The 20,206-nt window shown below is 49.5% G+C and overlaps 1 protein-coding gene across 1 annotated transcript; it reads left to right on the top strand.

Annotated features, from left to right (window-relative positions):
* Positions 1–5,803: 5,803 nt before the first annotated feature.
* Positions 5,804–19,956, top strand: SPINDOC (spindlin interactor and repressor of chromatin binding). The gene is made up of 6 exons (XM_007944845.1): positions 5,804–5,930; positions 10,577–10,906; positions 10,979–11,137; positions 11,272–11,397; positions 11,591–11,794; positions 19,745–19,956. Exons 1-6 carry the CDS (start codon positions 5,804–5,806, stop codon positions 19,954–19,956), a joined length of 1,158 nt encoding a protein of 385 aa, XP_007943036.1.
* The last annotated feature ends 250 nt before the right edge of the window (positions 19,957–20,206 follow it).

Raw genomic sequence — 20,206 nt, 5'->3', positions numbered from 1 at the left:
TATAAGTGCTGTCAATTAGCGAATAGAGGAGCACAGTACCCTGCTTGTGTAGATAACGTACAAATAAAACAAAAATCATGGGCAAGTCACTCCAACACACAATCACCAATTAAATATAAACACAGAAACATCACAGTGCCTCAGAGACAACGGAGCATCACAGTCCACACAAAGAGGCAAGATAAAGCAGGAGAAACAAGGGATCAGGATACAGACCCAAAACACATCCCTGAGGAAGCAGCAGCATTCCCTGATAAGGAATTCAAAAGAATTATATTTAAGTATCTTCAACAAATTGAAATCAAGGAAAACACAGAGAAAACCCTAGAACAATTCCGAAAGACAATACAAGAACAAAATGACAAAATAAATGAAAAATTAGAAATGATACAAAATCTACACACACAAATCCAGAAGATTAATACTAAATTTCAGAAACAGATAAGACATTGAATGGGCAAAGGAGCAGAACTGAATGACTGGAAGACAGAATTAGAGAGACTGAAGGCAAATACCTTAACAATTCTTTGGAAAGGGATAAATCAGAAAAAAGATCAAAACAAAATGAAGAAAGCCTAAAGTTCATGTGGGATACCATCAAAAGGAATAACCTATGTGTAATCGAAATTTCAAAATAGGAAGAGACAAATAAAACCACAGAGAAAATTGTTGAAGATTTCTTGGAAGAGAATTTTCCTGGTATGAAGAAAGATGAGAATATATCCACTCAGGAAGTCCAACGAACCCCAAACAGGATAGACCCCAAAATAAAATCACCCAGACACATCATCATCAAACTCACCAAAACCAAAGACAAAGAAAGAATCATGAGAGCAGCATGGAAAAAACAAAGTTACCTACAAGGGACAACCAATAAGACTAAGCTCAGATTCCTCAACAGAAACCATGCAGGTGAGAAGACAATGGGATGGCATATATAAAGCATTGAAAGAGCAAAATTTCCAACCAAGAATTATGTACCCAGCAAAATCCTCCCTCAAATATGATGGTGAAATTAGGACATTTCCAGATGTGGTGTAATTACCTGGTATGGCTTTTCTAGCCATAAGTCTTTGTAAACTCCATGGTGGAATTTGCTGTGAGCAAGTGAGGAACTCCTGATTGTAAAAGTTATCCACTTGGGGTATTTCTCTTGGGCATGGTACAAAGCAATGTTCTGGGAAGTTCGCTCTCTCTCAGGTGCTTAGAATTCTGATGTTATGACTGGCTAGTTTGGCCACTCTGCCAGGCTCAAAAGGAAGCCTCCTAAAGGCAGAAGTCTCTCTCTCTGCTGGCTGAGAAGAACGTGCTGCTGAGAGAAATGCGCTGCTGAGAGAAATGACCTGCTGAGAGAAACATGCTGCTGAGAGACTCGCGCTCCTGAGAGACGTGCACTGCTGGGACAGAGATGCAAGAGACATGCATTGCTGAGAGAGACACCAAGGGACACATACTGCTGGGAGAGAGACTGTGAGAGACTATTGGCTGAGAGACGGCAGGCTCTGAGAGACTGAGCATTTTTCTGAACTTGAACTGTAGCCTGATGCTTCCCTAATAAACCCCATAATCTGTGAGTTCTGTGTGGCCACTGCAGTGAATTATCAAATCCAGCAGAAAGGTGGTGAGTGCTGCGAGAGGAACCGCTGGTGTCAGGGTTGGTGAAAGGGCTGGAGGGAGGCAGCATGTCTGGCTTTGCAGGAATAGGCCTTGGGCTACTGATGGTGATTCTGTCTTCCTCTTGTGCAGTTAGAGGAGGTCAGGAGATGTGGCCTCCTTGCCCCTACAACACCAAATAATCAGAAACTAAGGGAATTTGTTAAAACCAGACCAATCATACAAGAGATGCTAAAAGGTGCCCTTTGGACAGAGAAGCAACAACAGCCAACAACTGACCATTAACACACATGATGACATAACCCAGAAACCAACCCAGCTATGGAAGTATCCAAAGTAAATAAGCCTACAAAATTGTAAACAGGGAACCTGAGATATCAATTGACAAATGAGGACAACTGCAAACCAAAAAGAGGGAAAAAAAACTGTGTCATTACAGAACTTCTAGATGGTAGGGAAGTCAGGACAACAAGATAGAATGGACTATTCTAAACTTGAGAAGAAAATACAGGGTAACCTGTATTGATAAACCTTCACATCAAAAAAGAGGACCAGCATAAATATTCAGCAAATACTAAAACAATAGCAATGAAGGAAACAATAATGCGATTCATAAACAAAGCAAGCTCAGCATAGAAAATGATATGGAACAAAGAAATCAACACCACAAAAAAGCACGTAAAAATGACAGCAACAAATTCATATTTGCCAATAATTATATATCTGGCAAGGGACTTATCTCTAAGATTTATAGCATGCGGTGTAGTAAATTACTTAGTGTGGCTTTTCTACCCATAAGTCTTTGTAAACTCCAAGGTGGGATTTGCTATGAGCAACTGAGGCGCTCCTGATTGCTAAAGTTGTCCACCTGGAGTATTTCTGTTGCGCATGACACAAGTCATGTTCTGGGAAGTTTGCTCTCTCTCTCAGGTGCTTAGAACTCTGATGTTATGACTGGTTAGTTTGGCCACTCTACCAGGCTCAAAAGGAGGCCTCCTGGAGGCAGAACTTTCTCTCTGACTGCTGGCTGAGGAAGGATGTGCCCCTGAGAGACAAGTGCTGCTGGGAAAGAGACACAAGAGACATGCATTGCTGAGAGAGACACCGAGGGACACGCACTGCTGGGAGAGAGACTATGAGAGACAGCGGGCTGGGAGAGAGACTGAGCATTTTTCCTGAACTTGAATTGTAGCCTGGTGCTTCCCTAATAAATCCCGTGACCTGAGTTTTGTGTGGCCACTGCAGTGAATTATCGAACCCAGGAGAGAGTATTGCTTGAACAATTTCTCTCAGAAAGATTAGCACAAGGCCAGTCCCCATAAGGTGGAGGTTAAAGATGTCCCAAATGTCTAAACTACCATACCACTCTATCATTTCAGACATTAACTCCTCCTCCTCCTCCCAGTAATTTCCCCAGTCTTAGGATTCTGTATTTCGCTATAACACCTCACAGAACTCACAGACACCCAAGGGTTCGTCTCACGTAGTAGTGATGGAGGCTGGCAGGCTGATGAGTCCCAGGTCCGTGAGTAGGTCTGAAGGATCCTCCCAGTTCTCGGGGTGTAATGAACCTCGATCAGCAGATCAGATGACAGCTGCTGTCCCAAATCCAGGGGTGAGATGAGGAAGAGCCAAGACACAAAACCAGGGCAAGAGGAGGGCAAATCCAGGAGATTCGTAGGTATACCCTCAAGGAAGCTAAGGGTGGTGATTTGAATTATATCTTCCAGCAAGGCAGGACTCAAGATGCATTCCACCTGTGTTGCCCCAACAGAAATAACCTAAATCCCATCACAGAGTCATCACAATGCTATAAAATTAGAAAGCAACAATAGGAAGATCAAGGAAGAAAAAGCAAACACATGGGAACTGAGTAACACTCTCCTTAAAAACCACTAGGTAACAGAAGAAATAAAAGATGAAAAGATTCCTTGACTCTAACAAGAAAGAAAGCACAAATACCAAAATCTTTGGGACACAGCAAAAGCAATGATCAGAAGGCAATTTATAGCAATAAATGCACACGGCAAAAGAGAGGAGCTAAAATCAACTTTAACACCCAGTTAGAAAAAGAGCAGCAAAAAATAAATAAAAGCCTACAATTACCAAAAGATAAGAAATAAAGAAGATTTGAGCAGAAATAAAAGAAACAAACAAACAAAAAAAAAAAAACTGAAAGAATCAACAAGACTAGAAATTGGTTCTATAAATGATTTATAAAATTAACAGATCACTGGCAAATTTAACAAAGGAAATGATGCAAATAACACAAATCTGTCTTGGACAAAGTATAGCCGGAATGCTCCTTAGAAGCAAGAATGGCCAGACTTTGCCTCTAGTATTTTGGTCACATCGACGGCAGGAGGGACCAGTCCCTGAAGAAAGATATCATGCTTCCTCAAGTAGAGGTTCAGGGAAAAAGGGGAAGACCCTCAACGAGATGGATTGACAGTGGCTCCAACAATGGTCTCAAGCATGTCAATGATTGTGAGCATAGCACAGGATGAGGCAGTTATTTCCTTCTGTTGTACACAGGGTCACCATGTCACACAAGTGACTGGAGAGCACCAAGCAACAACCACGCCATCTTTAATTAGCCAGTTTCTGCTTGTAGACAAAATGGTTGTTTTTAGTGTTTTTACTATTATATTGTCATTCATTCAAACATTTTGACTGCTTTTGAGTGGCTATTTTAGTTTTATCCACCATTCTTCCCTTCCTGTTAGGCGCCTGTTGACAATTTTGAACTGAGAAACTGCTCAGTATATGTAAGCTTGGGTTAATTGGTTGTCTTTTCTGAGTGTAGCTCTAAAAGGAATACCACAAGTGGGTGGCTTTGCTCAACAGAAACTTATTTTCTATTTTAGAAGCTTCTTGCTGTTGTTATGTTTCCTCAAGTCAGACCCGACTCACAGCGACCCCTCCTTGGGTTTCTGAGGCGGTATCACTACGGAAGTAGATTGCCCAACCTTCCTTCCAAGGAGTGGCTGGTGGGTTTGAACCGCCAGCCTTCTGGTTAGCAGTCAAGTGCCATAGGCACCATGCCACCAGTGCTCCCGTTTTAGAGGCTACAAGTCTGAATTCAGAACACCAGCTCTAGAGGGAGACTGTGCACTCTGGGGGAAAATCCTTGTCAAAGAGGTAAAAGCTTGTACATGACAGTCCAGTGTCACAGAACTGGACTTTGGTCTTTGGACTCCCAACGGCTTGCTTTGTGACCTCTGGGTACGGTTACAGATTCTTTTGGTCACATTTAGAAAATGGGCATCAAAATCGTAGGTGTGGTTGTGTGTGCCCACGTTCCACTCATCAGGCCTTCATCTTTGCGTTTCCTTGTCCAGAAGGCTGCACAATTATTTTTTGAAAGAACAGACGAGCCAGGCTAAGGGCCTGAGAAAGCATAACTTGCCCAAGGTCACAGAGCTGGCAAATTAAAAGAATTCAATCTCATTTTTCCACGCCAAAGCCCCTCCCACTCCCCACCCCCGCCTGCTCTTTTCCCGCCCTGGGAATCTTCTGAGGGCGGAAGGCTTGTTCCGGGAAACGCGCAAAAGCGACTCTGACCAAAATCCTGGTGGAGATACAAAACCAAACCAAACTCACTCTTAATGCCAGCAAACAAGCCTGACTGGCATCTCACAGGAGAATGACCCACTGGCTCCGTCGGTGGTATTTCGACGCCTCCCGCTAGGGGATTTTTGAGGGCCTTTATCTCCCGAGGGCTTACCGCTCCGGGTGAGGTGCCCCAGAGCTCCGGCGACGGCTTCCCGCCTCCTGCGGGTCTCCAGAATTCTAACAGAGCCGCGCCCCGGGGCGGGGCCTGGCCAGAGCGGCGTGCTATTGGCCGCGTTTGTTCGGGGGTGGGCCCTGGCCAGAACCGGGGACGGGTCTGGACGCAGGCAGCGTGTGATTGGCCGTGCGGGCTCGGGGGCGGGCCCGGGGCCGGCCGCCGGCGGGCGCCGACTATGAGCCTCCATAAAAGGAAGCGGCGGGGGGCTGGGGCCCCGGATTGAGCTCTCCCCGCCCGGGGTCCCGACGCGCCGCGGTCTCAGGGAGGCCTGGACGTGCCCGCCGCAGGCCGGGCCGCCGAGCGACCGCGGCGCGGAGGGGGCCGCACGGGCGGGAGGCGGCGGCGCGGAGGCCTCCGCGCCTTCCTACGGCGTCCGGTCACCGCGCTCCCGGCCACACCATGGCCCTCAAGGCCGAGGGCGCCGCGCTCGACTGTTTTGAGGTGACGCTCAAGTGTGAGGAAGGGGAGGACGAGGCGGAAGCCACAGTGGTAGCCGTAATTCCGCGACCCGAGCCCATGCTCAGAGGTGAGGAAGGGAGGGGACCCCACTTCCGCGTCAGGGGCCAGGGCCCGGGCGCCCTCTTGCTCCGCCTCCACCAGCGTTTGGAATCTCCGGCCTCCCCGAATCCTCCCTGCCCCCACCCCCGACAGTGTCTGAATCTTCGTTCTCACTTCTGGGCGCTCGGGATCTCCTGGCGCCCCCTCGCCCGGGCCCAGCACGGGAGACAGGATCCCCGGCGGCCTTGGGTGTCGGCGGCAGGCAGGAGGCTATGCAGTGTGTTGTGGGCTGAGGGGCCGCAAGGCCTCCAGGCCCAGGCTGGGTGCGGCAGCCAGGTGTTCAGAGGATGGAGGCAGGAGCCACAGCCGTCCCTCGAAGAGGAGAATTCAGGGCCCTGAATGTATAAAGCTCTCCTGGCGCCCCCGACTTCCTGTCCCCAGGCCTTCTGCTGGCAGAAGCCACAGGTGTCAGAGTCTAGTGCGTCGAGGGTGAATTGGACTGCTCACAGCACCCGCTAAAAGAATAGAGGTACTTGCCAGGGGGCCCTCAGCCACCCCACGAGGAGATTGGCCTTCGGAGAGATTTGAGGAACGATCTGGAAAAGACTCGCTTTCCCCTCCCCCATCACCATTTCCTTTAGTCTCTAAGATTTTGAAAACCATAAAAAAACAAAGGGCCGCCTGTGTGGAAACTTAATATTCATGGAAATGTGAATATCTTTATAGTCTACTGTATGCTTCCTTTAAGGTGTACAATACCCAAAAAAGGTTGGGAGCCAGGCCTTGACAATGGGAGAGGAGAGGGAACAGGGTCATGCATTCCTTTTAAGCCCAGCTGAACATGATGGTGTCTACTATGACCAGTGTGCCGTTTTCTGCTTTTTGGAATCTGGAGGTTATACAATAAGAGAAGTAAAGGCCTCCTCAGAGCTCTCAGCTCAACAGAAAGGTTAGTTCCTCACATCTTAATATTTGAGGCTCACATACCAGGCTCTTGGAGGCTGTCTTAGTTAATCCTCTGAACAGCCCTGCAAGAGAGCCCCTGTCCTCACTGACAAATGAAGAAGTAGACGTCCAGAAAGATTAACTCATTCAACCCATATTAGGCACCTACTGTATGCCAGCAGTCCCTGAACCCACCCAGAGGGGCCTCAGAAGGCCTGGCAGTATGCTTCTGAAAGGTCACAGCCGTGTAGTCTGCTGTGCACACTGGGGTTGCCCGGAGTTGAAATCATTTCCACAGCAATGTATTTGGTTCTTTCTGTTGCTATCTGCCTGACTGTTTTAGGCTGGAGGTTCTTTTGTTAGATGCCATCAAGTTGGTTCTAACTCATCGTGACCCCTCATGTAACAGGATGAAACATTCCTTGGTCCGGCACATCCTCTCACGGTCATTGCTGTGCTTGAACCTATTGTAGCCACCGTGTCATTCCATCTCGTTGAGGGTCTTTCTCTTCTTCACTCACCCTCTACCAAACCTGATATCCTTCTCCAGGGAATGGTCCCTCTTTGATAACATGACCAAAGTACAAGAGGTGAAGTCTTGCCATCCTTGCTTCTAGGGAGCATTCTGGCTGTACTTCTTCTAGGACAGATTTGTGTTGTTCTTGTGGCAGTCCGTGGTATATTCAGCATTCATTGCCAATACCATAATTCAAAGGCATCAGTTCTTGGGTCTTCTTGTTCATTGTCCAGCTTTCACATGCATATGAGGTGGTTGAAAATACTATGTCCTGGAGCAGTAAACAAAGCAGACAAAACCCTGCCCTTGTGGAATGTGTATACTAATGGTCAAACCAAAAACAGATGAGTAGAATATATAGCAGCTGAGGTGAAGACAGGTGGTTTGGAGAACACTACGACAGGGTAGTGGAGGGTCAATGAAAAGAGGAAGGCCCTCAATGAGATGGATTGACACAGTGGCTGCAGCGATGGGCTCAGGTATAGCAAGGATTGTGACACTGGCACAGGACTGGGCAGTATTTCATTTCGTTGTACATAGGGTAGCCGTGCATTGGAGCCGACTCTAGGCACCTAACAACAGCAACAAGAAGGGAGGGTAAGGAGAAAACCAGAAACACGGAAGTAGATTTCCATGTCTTCCTTCCGTGGAGCTGCTGGTGGGTTTGAACCTCCAACCCTCTGGTTAGCGGTCAGATGTCTTAGGTACTGAACCATCAGAACTCTTTAAGAAGAAAAGAGGTATTTTATTGGTTATATTGAGTGGTCAGAGGAGGCTTTTCTGATAAGGTAATGTTTGAGTACAGACCTTGGAGTTTGACCATTAACCTAGTAGCTCACAGAGGAAGAGCACTTCAAGTAGGGTGAACAGCATGTCAGAGGTCCTAGAGCAGAATCTCCTTGAAAGATTTGGGGGTGTCAGAGGAAGAGTGAGTTCAAGGTTTTGGGCCTGAGCAATTAGAAGGATAGGCCTCCTGTTTACTGAGATGGGGGAGGCTGGGGAAATAAGGTTTGAATATGTAAGTGTGAGATGCCAATTGTACATCCACATGTAGATATCTGGTGGGCAGTAGATACAGAACCTGGATTTCATGGGAGAAAGTGGCTGGAAGTACACATAAGGGGAGATGTCAACAGACAAGAGATAAGAGACCATTAGAGGAAGGACGTAGACAGGTAAGTAGACCAAGGACCTAGTCCTGGAAGACTGATGATTGTGGTTGAAGATGGAGTCATTCCCTCATGTAATATTACTGAGTGCCGCTGCTCACCAGGCACTGTTCTAGGTGCTGGGGGGTTCCAAAATCCATGTGGTCATGGAGCTTGCAGTGCAGTGAGCAGACACACCATAGAAAAATGTACATTTATCCTGTCAGGTGAAGCCACAAAAGGGGATGGGTTTCAGGTGTCAGGTGGAGGGAAATGACAGCTTTCTACAGGGCGACAGAAGGCCTCAGTGACAAGCTGGTTCTCCAGCAACAACCTGGAGGAAGCGAGGGAGCCTTGTGAATATCTGGGAAGAGATGAGGAAGATGAGTGAGTCATGGCAAAGGTGACTAATACAGTACCAGTGAAGTAAGAGAAGAACCAGGGGAAGGTGGTACTCTGGAAGATGAGTGAAGAAAGTCAAGATGGAAGAAATGATAGGTCAGATGATGTTTAAGAACTGACTCCTGGGATTAGTGTTGGTGACCTTGATGAGAGCTGTTTGGAAGGAGTGCTGGGGACAGAAGCCTGATTAGGAGGTCAGACTTCCTGTCCGCAGTCACAGTAAATAGATGGAATTCAGGTTTGGACCTTAATCTTCTGATGCCAGGCTAATGGTCCCATTTATATCATATGCCACCTCTTCCATGCAGCTTCCCAGGCCCTCCCAATGGGGAGGGAATCTTGCTTCCAGGTGCTAGTGCCCCCCGTGCTTGTATTTATTTGGTCTCATCCTGTTGGGTAGGAGTTTTCTATTGCAGCCATAAGGAATCATGGGCTTGGCAGAAGCATTGAGCTACCAGCTGCACATGGGGCTATGCCACCTCCTTGGATAAGCTGGACGGATCCCTGCTTTGGAGGAGCTTAAGATTCATGTGCACAAAGATCAGGGCCCAGACCAACCAACCCATGGAGGCAGTCCCACAGCTGTGGGAGGGAGGCTAGCACTGACAAGATGAGATGGCTTTAAGAAGAACCTAAACAAGTGCGGCTTGTGAACAGGCGAGCACGTCATTGCCTGACTGAAAGGTCACTGAACATCTCTCTGAGGTGCCAGGCCTGTAGGGATGATGATGATGATGTTAGTTGCTATCAAGTCAGCGCTGACTCATAGTGACCCTGTGTACAACAGATCGAAACACTGCTCAGTTCTGCCCCATCCTGTGGAGATGATAAGATGGTTAGATTTACCTTCCTTGCCTTTGAGAAAACGTACACTATGGCCTGGAGGTCAGCCTTGGAGGCAGTCCAGCAGCAGGGGTGGGAGGTCTGAAGGGCTTCACAGGGACAACCCAAGAAGGGCAGTGAGGGAGATTGAGGAAAACTTACAGAGGCGTCTGCACAGGTGTGTGAAGGCTGAAGACATGCAAGGACATAAAACCCACTGCTGTCAAGTCAATTCCAACTCATAGCAACCCTGTAAGACATGGTAGAAAGGCCCCACAGGGTGTCCTGCAGAGTGACTGGTGAGTACGAACTTCCAACCTTTTGGTTCACAGCTGAATGCTTTAACCACTGTACTACCAGAGCTCCTTTGCAGGAACATAGCCTAATAGAAAAAGAAAAGACATTGACCTGTGGTCCAAGACCTGATCGAGAGAAGGTGTCAGGGTGTGAGTAGCAGGATATCAAGAGTCCTGGTGACAGGAATGATTAAGCTAACTGAAACGTTAGTGGTTTGAACCACCCAGCAGCTCTGTGGAAGAAAGACCTAGAAATATCCCATGAAGATTACAGCCAAGGAAACCCTACAGGGCAGTTCTGCTCTCATATGGGTCATTATAAGTTGGAATTGACTTAACACCCAACAACAGTAGCAGCACCAGCAGCAGAAGCAGGATAGCAAAGCACATAGGCTGTGCTCAATGTAGGCTCCTGGGAAAGGGAGAGGAAGACTTTGGACAGGGATGCCACCCTATCCCCTGCTCCCCCAGGCTTGGGGAATCACGTCCTAAGTACTGTAGGGCAAAAGAACGTTTCCTGATAATGCCCTCTTTGCCTCCACAGTGGCCCAGCAGGAGAAGACCCCGCTGCCTAGGCCCAGCCTGCTGGAGGCAGGCAGCGATGGCTGTGAGGAGCCCAAGCAACAGATGTCTTGGGAGCAGGAGTTCCTGGTGGGAAATAGCCCAGGAGGCAGTGGGCGGGCACTGTGCATGGTGTGCGGTGCTGAGATCCGTTGCCCCTCAGCCGACACAGCCCGCACACACATCCTTGAGCAGCATCCCCACACCCTGGACCTGAGTCCATCCGAGAAGAGCAACATCCTGGAGGCCTGGAGTGAGGGGGTGGCCCTTTTGCAAGATGTCCGAGTTGAGCAGCCATCCCCACCTAGCTCAGGTACTTGGGCCTGGGGAGGGGGGTGGAGAACCTGTTGGAGCACTTGGGGCTCACTGGCACTTGCCCCTTCAGACTCAGGCCGGGATGTGGATCCAGACCCAGACCCTGATCTGGACCCTTCCAGGATGCCAGCTGAGATCGTTGTCCTCCTCGACTCTGAGGACAGCACAGCCCTCCCAGCCCTCCCGAGAAGGACCCGGCCCAGGGGACTCCGCCCTCTCGAGCTTCCTGGTCAGTCCTCTGGGAAGCCAGTGTGCCTAAGTGCAGCCCAGGGCGAAGCTCAGGCCTTGTGTTCTGGGGTGGATCAAGGCTACTGGGTACGGGGTTCAGGCATGGTTCAGGTGTAAGGGGTTTTCTTTTTGTAGCTGCCCCTGCCACAGAACCAGCAAGTAAGAAGCCCCGTGGTCAGAGATGGAAGGAGTCCCCTGGTGAAGAGCCTGTCAGAAAGAAAAAAGGCAGATCTATGACCAAAACCCTGGACCCTGACCCAGGTGAAGGGGAGGCCCCCAGGGCAATGGGCCTTGGGCTTTGGCTGAGCCAGGGAGGGGGCCTGGAGCCCAGGCAGAGGGCATCACATCTGGCGGCTCACCTGAGCCCTTGGGCTCAGGCCTTTGGTTCTCACTCAAGTGGGTCTGGGAGGCCCAGACTCCTGACTTCACAGTTCCATCCTGTCCTCCTTCCTAGACCCCCCATCATCACCTGACTCACCCATGGAGACTTTCGCAGCCCCAGCCGAGGTCCGGCACTTCACCGATGGCAGCTTTCCTCCTGGCTTTGTCCTCCAGCTCTTCTCCCACACCCAGCTCAGGGCCTCTGAGAGCAAGGATTTGCCCAAAGAGGGGAACACGGCAAAGGGAGGCCTTGGCCAGCTGGAAAGCCCCTCTCCAGGTGAGCTCTCCTGAGAGGATAATGGGGCAGTCAGGCAGGTCACAACCCCGCTGGACTCTGGCCGCCGCAAGACTGCTCAGCAGAGCCCAGGGTGGAGGGGTGGGTGCTCAGGTCCCTTGGGAGATAGGACCAAGGACAGGGGGACTTGAATGATCAGGAAGACTGGCCAAAGCTGAGCTTTTCTAAGCCTTGGGAATTTCCTGAAATGGGTCGCCTGGCTGGGCTAGGCCAGTTCTTCCCAAAAAACCTGACCCCCGTCTCCATATATGAGATTGATTCTTGCTAGAGCCCAGGGGGGGCCTTCCTCACCCTGGGGGAGCGCGGGCCCAAAGAAGATGGTCAGGGATTCAAACAGTTAGCAGGTGTAGAGAGAACAGACCAGTAAAGAACATGTTTCAACCCCTCCTAGGGGAAACCACTAGGAAATTACTAAGTAATATCAGTAATTGCCTTTGTTTGTGCTATGTTTTAAACTTTTGTATGCAATTCATTTGGTCCTTAGGAAAAAAATTAAAAAAAAAAAAAAATAGGAAGAAAGAAAATTGTTGTGGCAGCAGCCCCATGTATATCAAAGTAGAGCTATGTGCCACAGGTAAATTGCTTGCACACGTACGTATGTACATAGGCACACAGATTGTACTCTAAACCTCAAGTCATGAGACTGCTAGGATGAGGACTCTGCTATCCTGTCTGATCACACACACAATGACATGACACCTTACAAAGTGTTGGCACTTGAATCTGATCGTATTATTCATAGAAGGTAAACAGTAAATGATAGGAAGATTTGAGGTGAATCAGTGTCATCCACCCCAAGTACCCCACTTAACTTCACTGGAGTGGAACCGTCTTATATTTAAAAGGGGACCCAATCACCTTTCCCTAACTCCCTGTGTCCCTTTCTGTGTCACTGGGTCGGCATGCTCTTGATCAGGTGTCCGCTGGTGTGTATCAGAACAGCTGTGTCATCAGCTCAGGTCAGGTGTGTCAGGGCTGTGATTTTTCTCTCTACAGGCCTTCACACTGGTTCTTCCCAGTTCAGTTGTGGACAACCAAGTGAAACTGGAACAAACCCAAATCTGTAAAATGAGTGAACTAGAACAGGAAAAATTACAGATCAACACCTTGCTAGAACCTTAATCTCTCTCTTAGAAAACAAGGGTAGCATGGGTGTTGCATAGCAACCAAGTCTCTTAACATGCAGAGTCAGAACCAGTGGTGTCCGGCTCAAAGATGGCTGCTGCTTTGAATGTGTGTCACTTTGAATATATGTTGCTCTCCCCAGTCTGCATCAGTCTCCTGAAAGGGCTCACTATAGTTGTTCCAAATCTCCCATTCCAGGGCTTCGACCCATCATTTTTCCCGTTCTAGCTATAGTTCTCTTCTCCTAAATTTTTAAAATTTGGGTCTATTTGAATTTTGCTTCATTGGCCATGACTGAACTGATTTGAAGCCCTGTCTCTTCCTTTCTGCACGTGGCTTTTCTTGGCTCTAGGTCTGTCCCTTGCTGGTCCAACTCTCATCCAGCAGCTTCAGGAAACCTGGGCCAGTGCCGGTGTCAGACCAGCATTATGACAGCTCTCAAGGCAAAACTGTTTTACAGCAACTTCTGTAAGGTGTCTGCCCAAACCTCTGAAGGCTGCCTCTCAACCCCCTCAGGACAGGCCTCTTCTCAGCCTTGGAGTTCCAGCTCTCAGCATAGCTGAGGCGTCTGCCATTGCCAAAGGCAGGCCAGTTGTACCCCGATGCTGCCACTTGCTGTGCAAGCCGGACTACAGCCTTTATGGGGCACCCTGCTCCGTCAGTGACCTCTTGAGTGGAGGTGCGCAGCTCCATTCTGTGGGCCGACTGCCCACCACTACCATTGTCTTCTCTGCGGGCCACTCACTCTGCTGCCACCGCTCTGCCTCCAGCGCTCTGCTGCTTGGCTCTGCTGCCGTGTCTCTTGGTCGCCTTCAGTGTTAGCAGCTAAGTGCAGCCTTGATGCAGCACAGAGACCTGGGTCCACAGGATATGCCTGTGCTGAAGCCTGTTGATCGGGAGGGCCCAGCAAAAACCTCTGAGGTCGGCTGCTTATGTCAGGGTAGTCCTCATCAGTGTCAAGTCACAGCGCTTATAAACCCATCAGCCCCTTAGGTAGAGAGTAAACTGACTAATCCTGTTGGATGGATTGCAAGCCACTTAATGGTCAGCAAACCCATGATCCTTCAAACTACATGTGCAGACAGCAAGCCCACGATCCTTTGGCAGATTGTGGCCTGACCAATAATTTTGGGAGAATTACCAACCCAGAAAGGCCACATAAAAGAAACCCAGTGCACCACAATAGGATTTTCAGTGACTCTTTCTTTTTTTTTTTTTCCAAAAATAGGTCAGCAGGCCTTTCTCTGAAGTGCCTCTAGGGAGACTTGAACTTCCAGCCTTCTGGTTAGCACCCGAGAACGTTAATTAGCACCACCCAGAGGCTCCCCTTAGAGAAATATCTTGTAGTAAAAGGGAGAGATGTTCATCTCCTTTCCAGGTGGAAAGGGCAGATTACAAATGGTTTCTCCTTCCCAGTAATTATTGGGTTAGTTTCCTGTCACTGCAGTAACAAATGACCACAAACTCAGGGGCTTCAAACAATAGGAATTTACTATCTCACAGTCCTGGAGGTCACATGTCCGGAATGGGTCTCACTGGACCGAAAGCCAGGTATTGGCAGGGCTTTATTCCTTTCTAGAGGTGCTGGGAGAATCTGTTCCCTGGCCTTTTCCAGTTTCTGCAGGCCATCTGCGTTCCTTGGCTTGTCGCCTCTTTTCATCTTCAAATCCAGCAATAGCTGGTTAAGTCTTCCTCAGGTTGCTGTATGTGGTATCTCTTCTCTCTCCCTCTTCCCATTTAACAACCCTCATGTGTGTGTACATTTTTTCTTTTTAATTGTTATTTGGGTGAGAGTGTACAGAGCAGATTCATTTTCCACATATCAGTTCATACACATTTCATTTCATGACATTATTGCAGTCTGTATAATGTAATGGGAGCTTTGGTAGCATAGTGCCTAAGGCACTTGATTACTAACCAGAAGGCTGATGGTTCAAACCCACCAGCCACTCCTCAGAAGGAAGATGGGGGCAATCTACTTCCATACTGATACTGCTTCGGAAACCCAAGGAGGGGTCGCTATGAGTCAGGTCCAACTCGACGGCACATGACATCAACAACAACATAATGTAATGGCTCTCTTCTCGCTTCTTCTGTTTCGTTACCCTTGTCCTGCGTCCTTTCCTATGCCTTTCTGCCCTCTGAGCCAATACTGCTCTTTTTGATCTCTCATTGTTGATTGTTCTAAGGAATTTACTTACCTGGTATAAATGTTCACCTTATATGCCTGTCTGCTGTTTGACTAGAAGCTACAGGAGTGAGTTCAATTCCAGGCCCAAAGCATGACTAGGGGCCATAGTCTCAGGGCTTTCACCAGTCCCCGCCAAACCGACAAGGCTGCTCTATTTTATGATTTTGAGTTTTGTTCCCATGTTTTCCTCCCACTCTATCCAGAATCTCCTATTTTGATCCCTTTCTGAGTGGTTGACAGTGGTAGCCAGGCACCACCTAATTCTTCTGGTCTTAAGATCGTGTAGGCAGAGGTTCGCATGGTCTACTATGTGTGTGCTTTTATTTACTGTCTTAGTGTCTAGTACTGCTATTACAGAAATACCACAAGTGGATGCCTTTAACACGAAGTTTATTGTACAGTTTAGGAAGCTGGAAATCTGAGTTCAGAGTGCTGGCTGTAGGGGCTGAGTTGAGGCCCCTCAATCTTAGGCTTCAGCTCTGCCTGTCATGAGGCCCACTGGAGCAAGCTGGAGGCTTCTCCTGACTCAAACAGCTGCAGGGACTGACAGACTCAAGATTGGCAAGTAGTATTGCAGGCTGTTGGCTGCAGAGGCTGATGAATCCAACATTGGCAGGTCGGCAGGCCACTGTTCAAGTGCAGGAACTGGAGATGGTGATGCTCTGCTCTGTATGTACTGGAGGCAGGCCACACCCCGAAGGCAGCTGCCTCCCAACTGATGAACTGCTCACAGCAGATCCCACCGTGGGGGTGATTACACCCTGTCCAGTCTTCTCATGGGAAATAACTATATCCAGCTGCCAGGCTGCTCAGAATCTCAGCCCAGGCAAGTTGACACACAACTATCACACTACCAAACAAGAACCAAACTCACTGCCTTGGAGTTAGACCTGACTCATAACGACCCCTCCTTGGGTTTCCAAGGTGGTATCACTATAAAAGTAGAGTGCCCAACCATCCTTCCGAGGAATGGCTGGTGGGTTTGAACCACCAGCCTTCTGGTTAGCAGCCAAATGCCTTAGACACTACACCAGCGGAGCTCCTCCGGAGGCAGGCCTTGCCCCACCGCTTCGATCACAGTTTTAATTGTCTGAGGTTCTGACCTGAGCTACATTTCAGCCCTGCCTCCCTGGGACTGGGCTTTGCTTGGACTTGAGTGTGTCCTGAACCAACTTGTTCTCTTTGTGCATGTCCACTCTAGATGGCTGGCCCTTTTCACTGTTTCATGGGCCTATCGCTTTCATTCTTGGAAAGGTACCTTCCTTTTGAGACTTGAGGTCCCCTGTGCCCCGACTCCACATGTCTGGAGTGGTGAGTAGATGAGCAGTGAGTTTGGAGTGAGTGGGTGAGTCTGGGAGTTCATTGAAGAGGTGAGGGGGTGGAGAAGGCTGCAGCGGCTTCTCAGCGGCTACAGGAGTTAGGGTGTGGAGATGGCCTGGAAAACTCTTTAAGACCAGCAACGGTGTTCCCTCAGGAAATAATGTGAGGAAGGCAGCCCTTGTCCCTCACTGTCTGCTTCATGGAGAGGTCTGAGGCAGTAGAGCAGGAGGGTAGTGAGGCCCCAACGGTGATTCTGAGGTAGAGCACCAGCTGCAGGCCAGTGAGTTCAGTCTGTTCCAAGAACCTAGTGTTTGAACAAGTTTCTTGGAAGCCTTTGAAGCTTCAACCAGAAAGCCCCTAGTCTGAGTTGCTTTATGTGTTGAAGTTTCAAGAGGATTTTACGTGAATAAAAAAAAGTTTTTAATAAAAATTACGGATTTAGGAAATGGAAAAGGTCACTGTGGTCAGGTCAGCCGAGCTGATGGATGTGAGAGTGAGGCAGTTGGAGAAGACTTTCTAGAACTTTCTATGGGCCTTGCAGGGTGAGAATTGGGAGGGTATTTGGGCCAGGAGAGGTGAGCCCTAAAGGCTCACTTACACATGATAGGAAAAAGAATGTCTCTGTTTCACTGGTGTTTAATTTGCGTAGAACTTAGCTCTGGTGTGGGTCCCTTGACGAGACCCAGTGTGTTTCTAGGCTGGATTGAAGAGAGAGAGGTTGTGTGTGTGTGAGAGAGAGAGAGTGAGTTGTTGTTAAATGCCATCAAGTTGTCTCCAACTCATAGCAACCCCACGCACAGCAGAATGAAACACCGCCCAGTCCTGAGCCAGCTCCACGATTCTTGCTACACTTGAGCCCATTGCCACTGCCACCGTATCAATCCACCTTGAGGGCCTTCCCCTCTTTTGTTGACTCCACCTTACCAAGTATGACATCCTTCTCCAGGGAGCGGTCCCTTCTGACAACATGACCAAAGTATGTGAGACGCAGTCTGGCCGTTCTCACCTCCAGGGAGCACTTTCTCCAGGGCAGACCTGTTAGTTCTTTTAACAGCCCACGGTACTTTCAGCATTCTTCACCAACACCACAGCTCAAAAGCATCAACTCTTCTTCAGTCTTTCTTATTCATTGTCTAGCTCTCACACACATATGAGGTGATTGAAAAAGTACCATGGCTTGTGTCAGACGCACCTTAGTCCTCAAGTAGACATCTTTGCTCTTCAGCACTTGAAAGAGGTCCTTTGCAGCTGATTTGCCCAGTGCTATACATTGTCTGATGTCCTGACTGCTGCTTCCATTGGCATCGATTGTAGAACCAAGCAATGTGAAGTCTTTGACAATTTCAATCTTCTCTCTATTTATCATAATGCTGCTTATAGGTCCAGTTGTGAGGATTTTTGTTTTCTTTATATTGAGATGTAATCCATACTGCAGACTGTATTGTTCAGTCTTCATCAGTAAGTACTGCAAGTCATCCTCACTTTCAGCAAGCAAAGGTGTGTTGTAAGTGTATCCCAGGTTGTTAATGATTCTTCCTCCAATCCTGATGCCACATTCTTATTCATATAGTCCAGCTTCTCGGATTATTCGTTCAGCATACAGATTGAATAAGTATGGGGAAAGGATACAACCCTGACGCACTCCCTTCTTGATTTTAAACCATACAGTGTTCCCTTTTCCTGTTGAATGACAACCTCCTGGTCTGTGTACAGGTTCCTCATGAGTACAATTAAGTATGTGTGAGAGAGATACAAACATACTTCACCAAGGGCACTCAGTCCATTCTGCTCACTGGTGTACGCACAGCACCTAGAACAGTTCCTGGCATAAAGCCAGCCTTCCATAAACATTTATTGGAAAGTTGGGTGGATGATGGCTGCCTTCGTTTGTCATTTTGATGGTGACATTCCCAAATCTCTGCTCAGAGATGGGCCTCAGAGGAGGAGATAGGAAGCTGGGGTGGGGACAAGAGGGAAGGGGAGGGTGCTGGAAGGCTCAGCTGGTCCTGGTGACAGATAAACCCCCTGGAGCCTTTTCCTGGCCCTAGGGCTCTGATTGGACACGATTTTAGAAAGGAGATCTCTTGTATCTCTGTCTCGGGCTCATGACCCGCCCACCACCACCCTCACCTCCCTCTACCCTCTGCTCCCAGAAAGAATTGGCCCCTGAGTGAAAAGAAGAGGAAGCCGTCTTGGGGAGCTTACCTGTGCTTGTCCACCTGCTTCTGGCCTCCAACATCCAGGCCGAATTCTCTTCCTTCTCTCCTGCTCCTGTCACTGAACTCTGGGCAGAGGCCAGCCCTCTGCCCACTCTGGGCCCATCCCTCTTCTCCAAGAGCACCACACAGCTGTTCACTGTCTTGCGCCATCCATTTTCTCCTCTCTGCTGGCTCTTTCCCATCAGCCCCCGCATAGCTGCTCTGTCTGCCTTCCAGACCACTCACCCTCTCCAGCCACTGTTTACTTACCCCCTAACCATTCTCAGCAGTGCAGGAAAGCGTTTTCTGTACTAACTTCCTCTGACTTATTTTGGAACCCACTTAGTCCTTGCCACCCCACACTGGAATTGCTTTTGGCAAGGTGAGCGGTGGTCAGCCCCCAGTCATCTTTCTTGGTCTGGTCCTAGTGGACCAGGCTCACCGCTTCCCGGAGGCACTGCCCTTGGCCTCTCTGGTTCCTCCTTGCTGGGTTGGGCTCTTCCTGGGCTCTTCCTGTTCACGTTGTCCTGTGTGTTCATACTCAGCTGTGTTAGTTGGAAGTGCGTCTCACTGTCTGCCTGCCGTTTTCTGAAACATGAACTCCCTCAGGTCGGGACGGTAGACTGTTCAATCTGCTGTTATTGCCAGCACCCAGCACAGTGCCTGGTCCAGTATCATACTTGGCGAATGAGTGGAGAGTCCCGCAGCCGTGGCCAGGGGCTGTACACACGCCCTGGATGGGGATCTGGATCTCAGTGTGCTCACAACCCCCTTTAGTTCTCCACCTGGACTAAAGTCCCAGCCCCGATGCCCTGTAGGTTTTAGATGAAATGAGCCGGCTGAAGGTAGGGGGAGAGGAAGCGAGCGCTGCTCTGAGGATCCGTGGGCCCTGATGAAGGGACGGTGCCTGGGGCTCGGCTCTGCAGAAGGAGCTTTGAGCCTTCTCTCTGGTTGGTGTGGTCCTTGGACAGCAGAGGGGTACCTCTTGCTGTCCTTGGGCTGCCCCTTGAGGTGGGTGCAGTTTGCACAGGCTCTTGGGCAGCATCCTCATGGTGGGATCCAGGGGCCCTGACTGCCCTCTCCCCCACCTCTGCCCAGCTCCACCTCCGGGGCTCCGTGGGACGCTGGACCTGCAGGTTATCCGCGTGCGGATGGAGGAACCACCAGCCGTCAGCTTCCTGCAGGACTGGTCCAAGCACCCCCCCGGCACCAAGGGTGTGGGAGCAGGTGACACCCGGAATTGGCCGGCAGTCCTGTCAGAATCCAGCACCCCTGTCGGGGGGGAGCCTGAGGCAGGGAGTGGTGTGTAAGTGTTGGCTTTCCTGGGGAGGGAGGAAGGGAGGAAGCAGCGTCCCCCTTTGGATTAAACTCGGGGCTGCCCCGCTTGGCTGCCTGGTGCAGAGAGTGAAACGGGTGCCAGGGAGGGATGGCGGAAGATGGGGCAGTGTCCATTGCTCCTCAAGGTGCTGGAGAGGTCTGTCCTGACAAGGCCTTAGGTGGATGACGGGGGCAGGCGCAGCAGTGGGGCATTGGGCCTCTGGAGAACACCCACCCAGTCCT

The sequence above is a fragment of the Orycteropus afer genome, unplaced genomic scaffold, assembly GCF_000298275.1.
Source record: "Orycteropus afer afer isolate SDZICR_OR568_19922 unplaced genomic scaffold, OryAfe1.0 scaffold00130, whole genome shotgun sequence".
Classification (NCBI taxonomy): domain Eukaryota; kingdom Metazoa; phylum Chordata; class Mammalia; order Tubulidentata; family Orycteropodidae; genus Orycteropus; species Orycteropus afer.
This window is presented reverse-complemented; position numbering and strand designations above follow the sequence as displayed.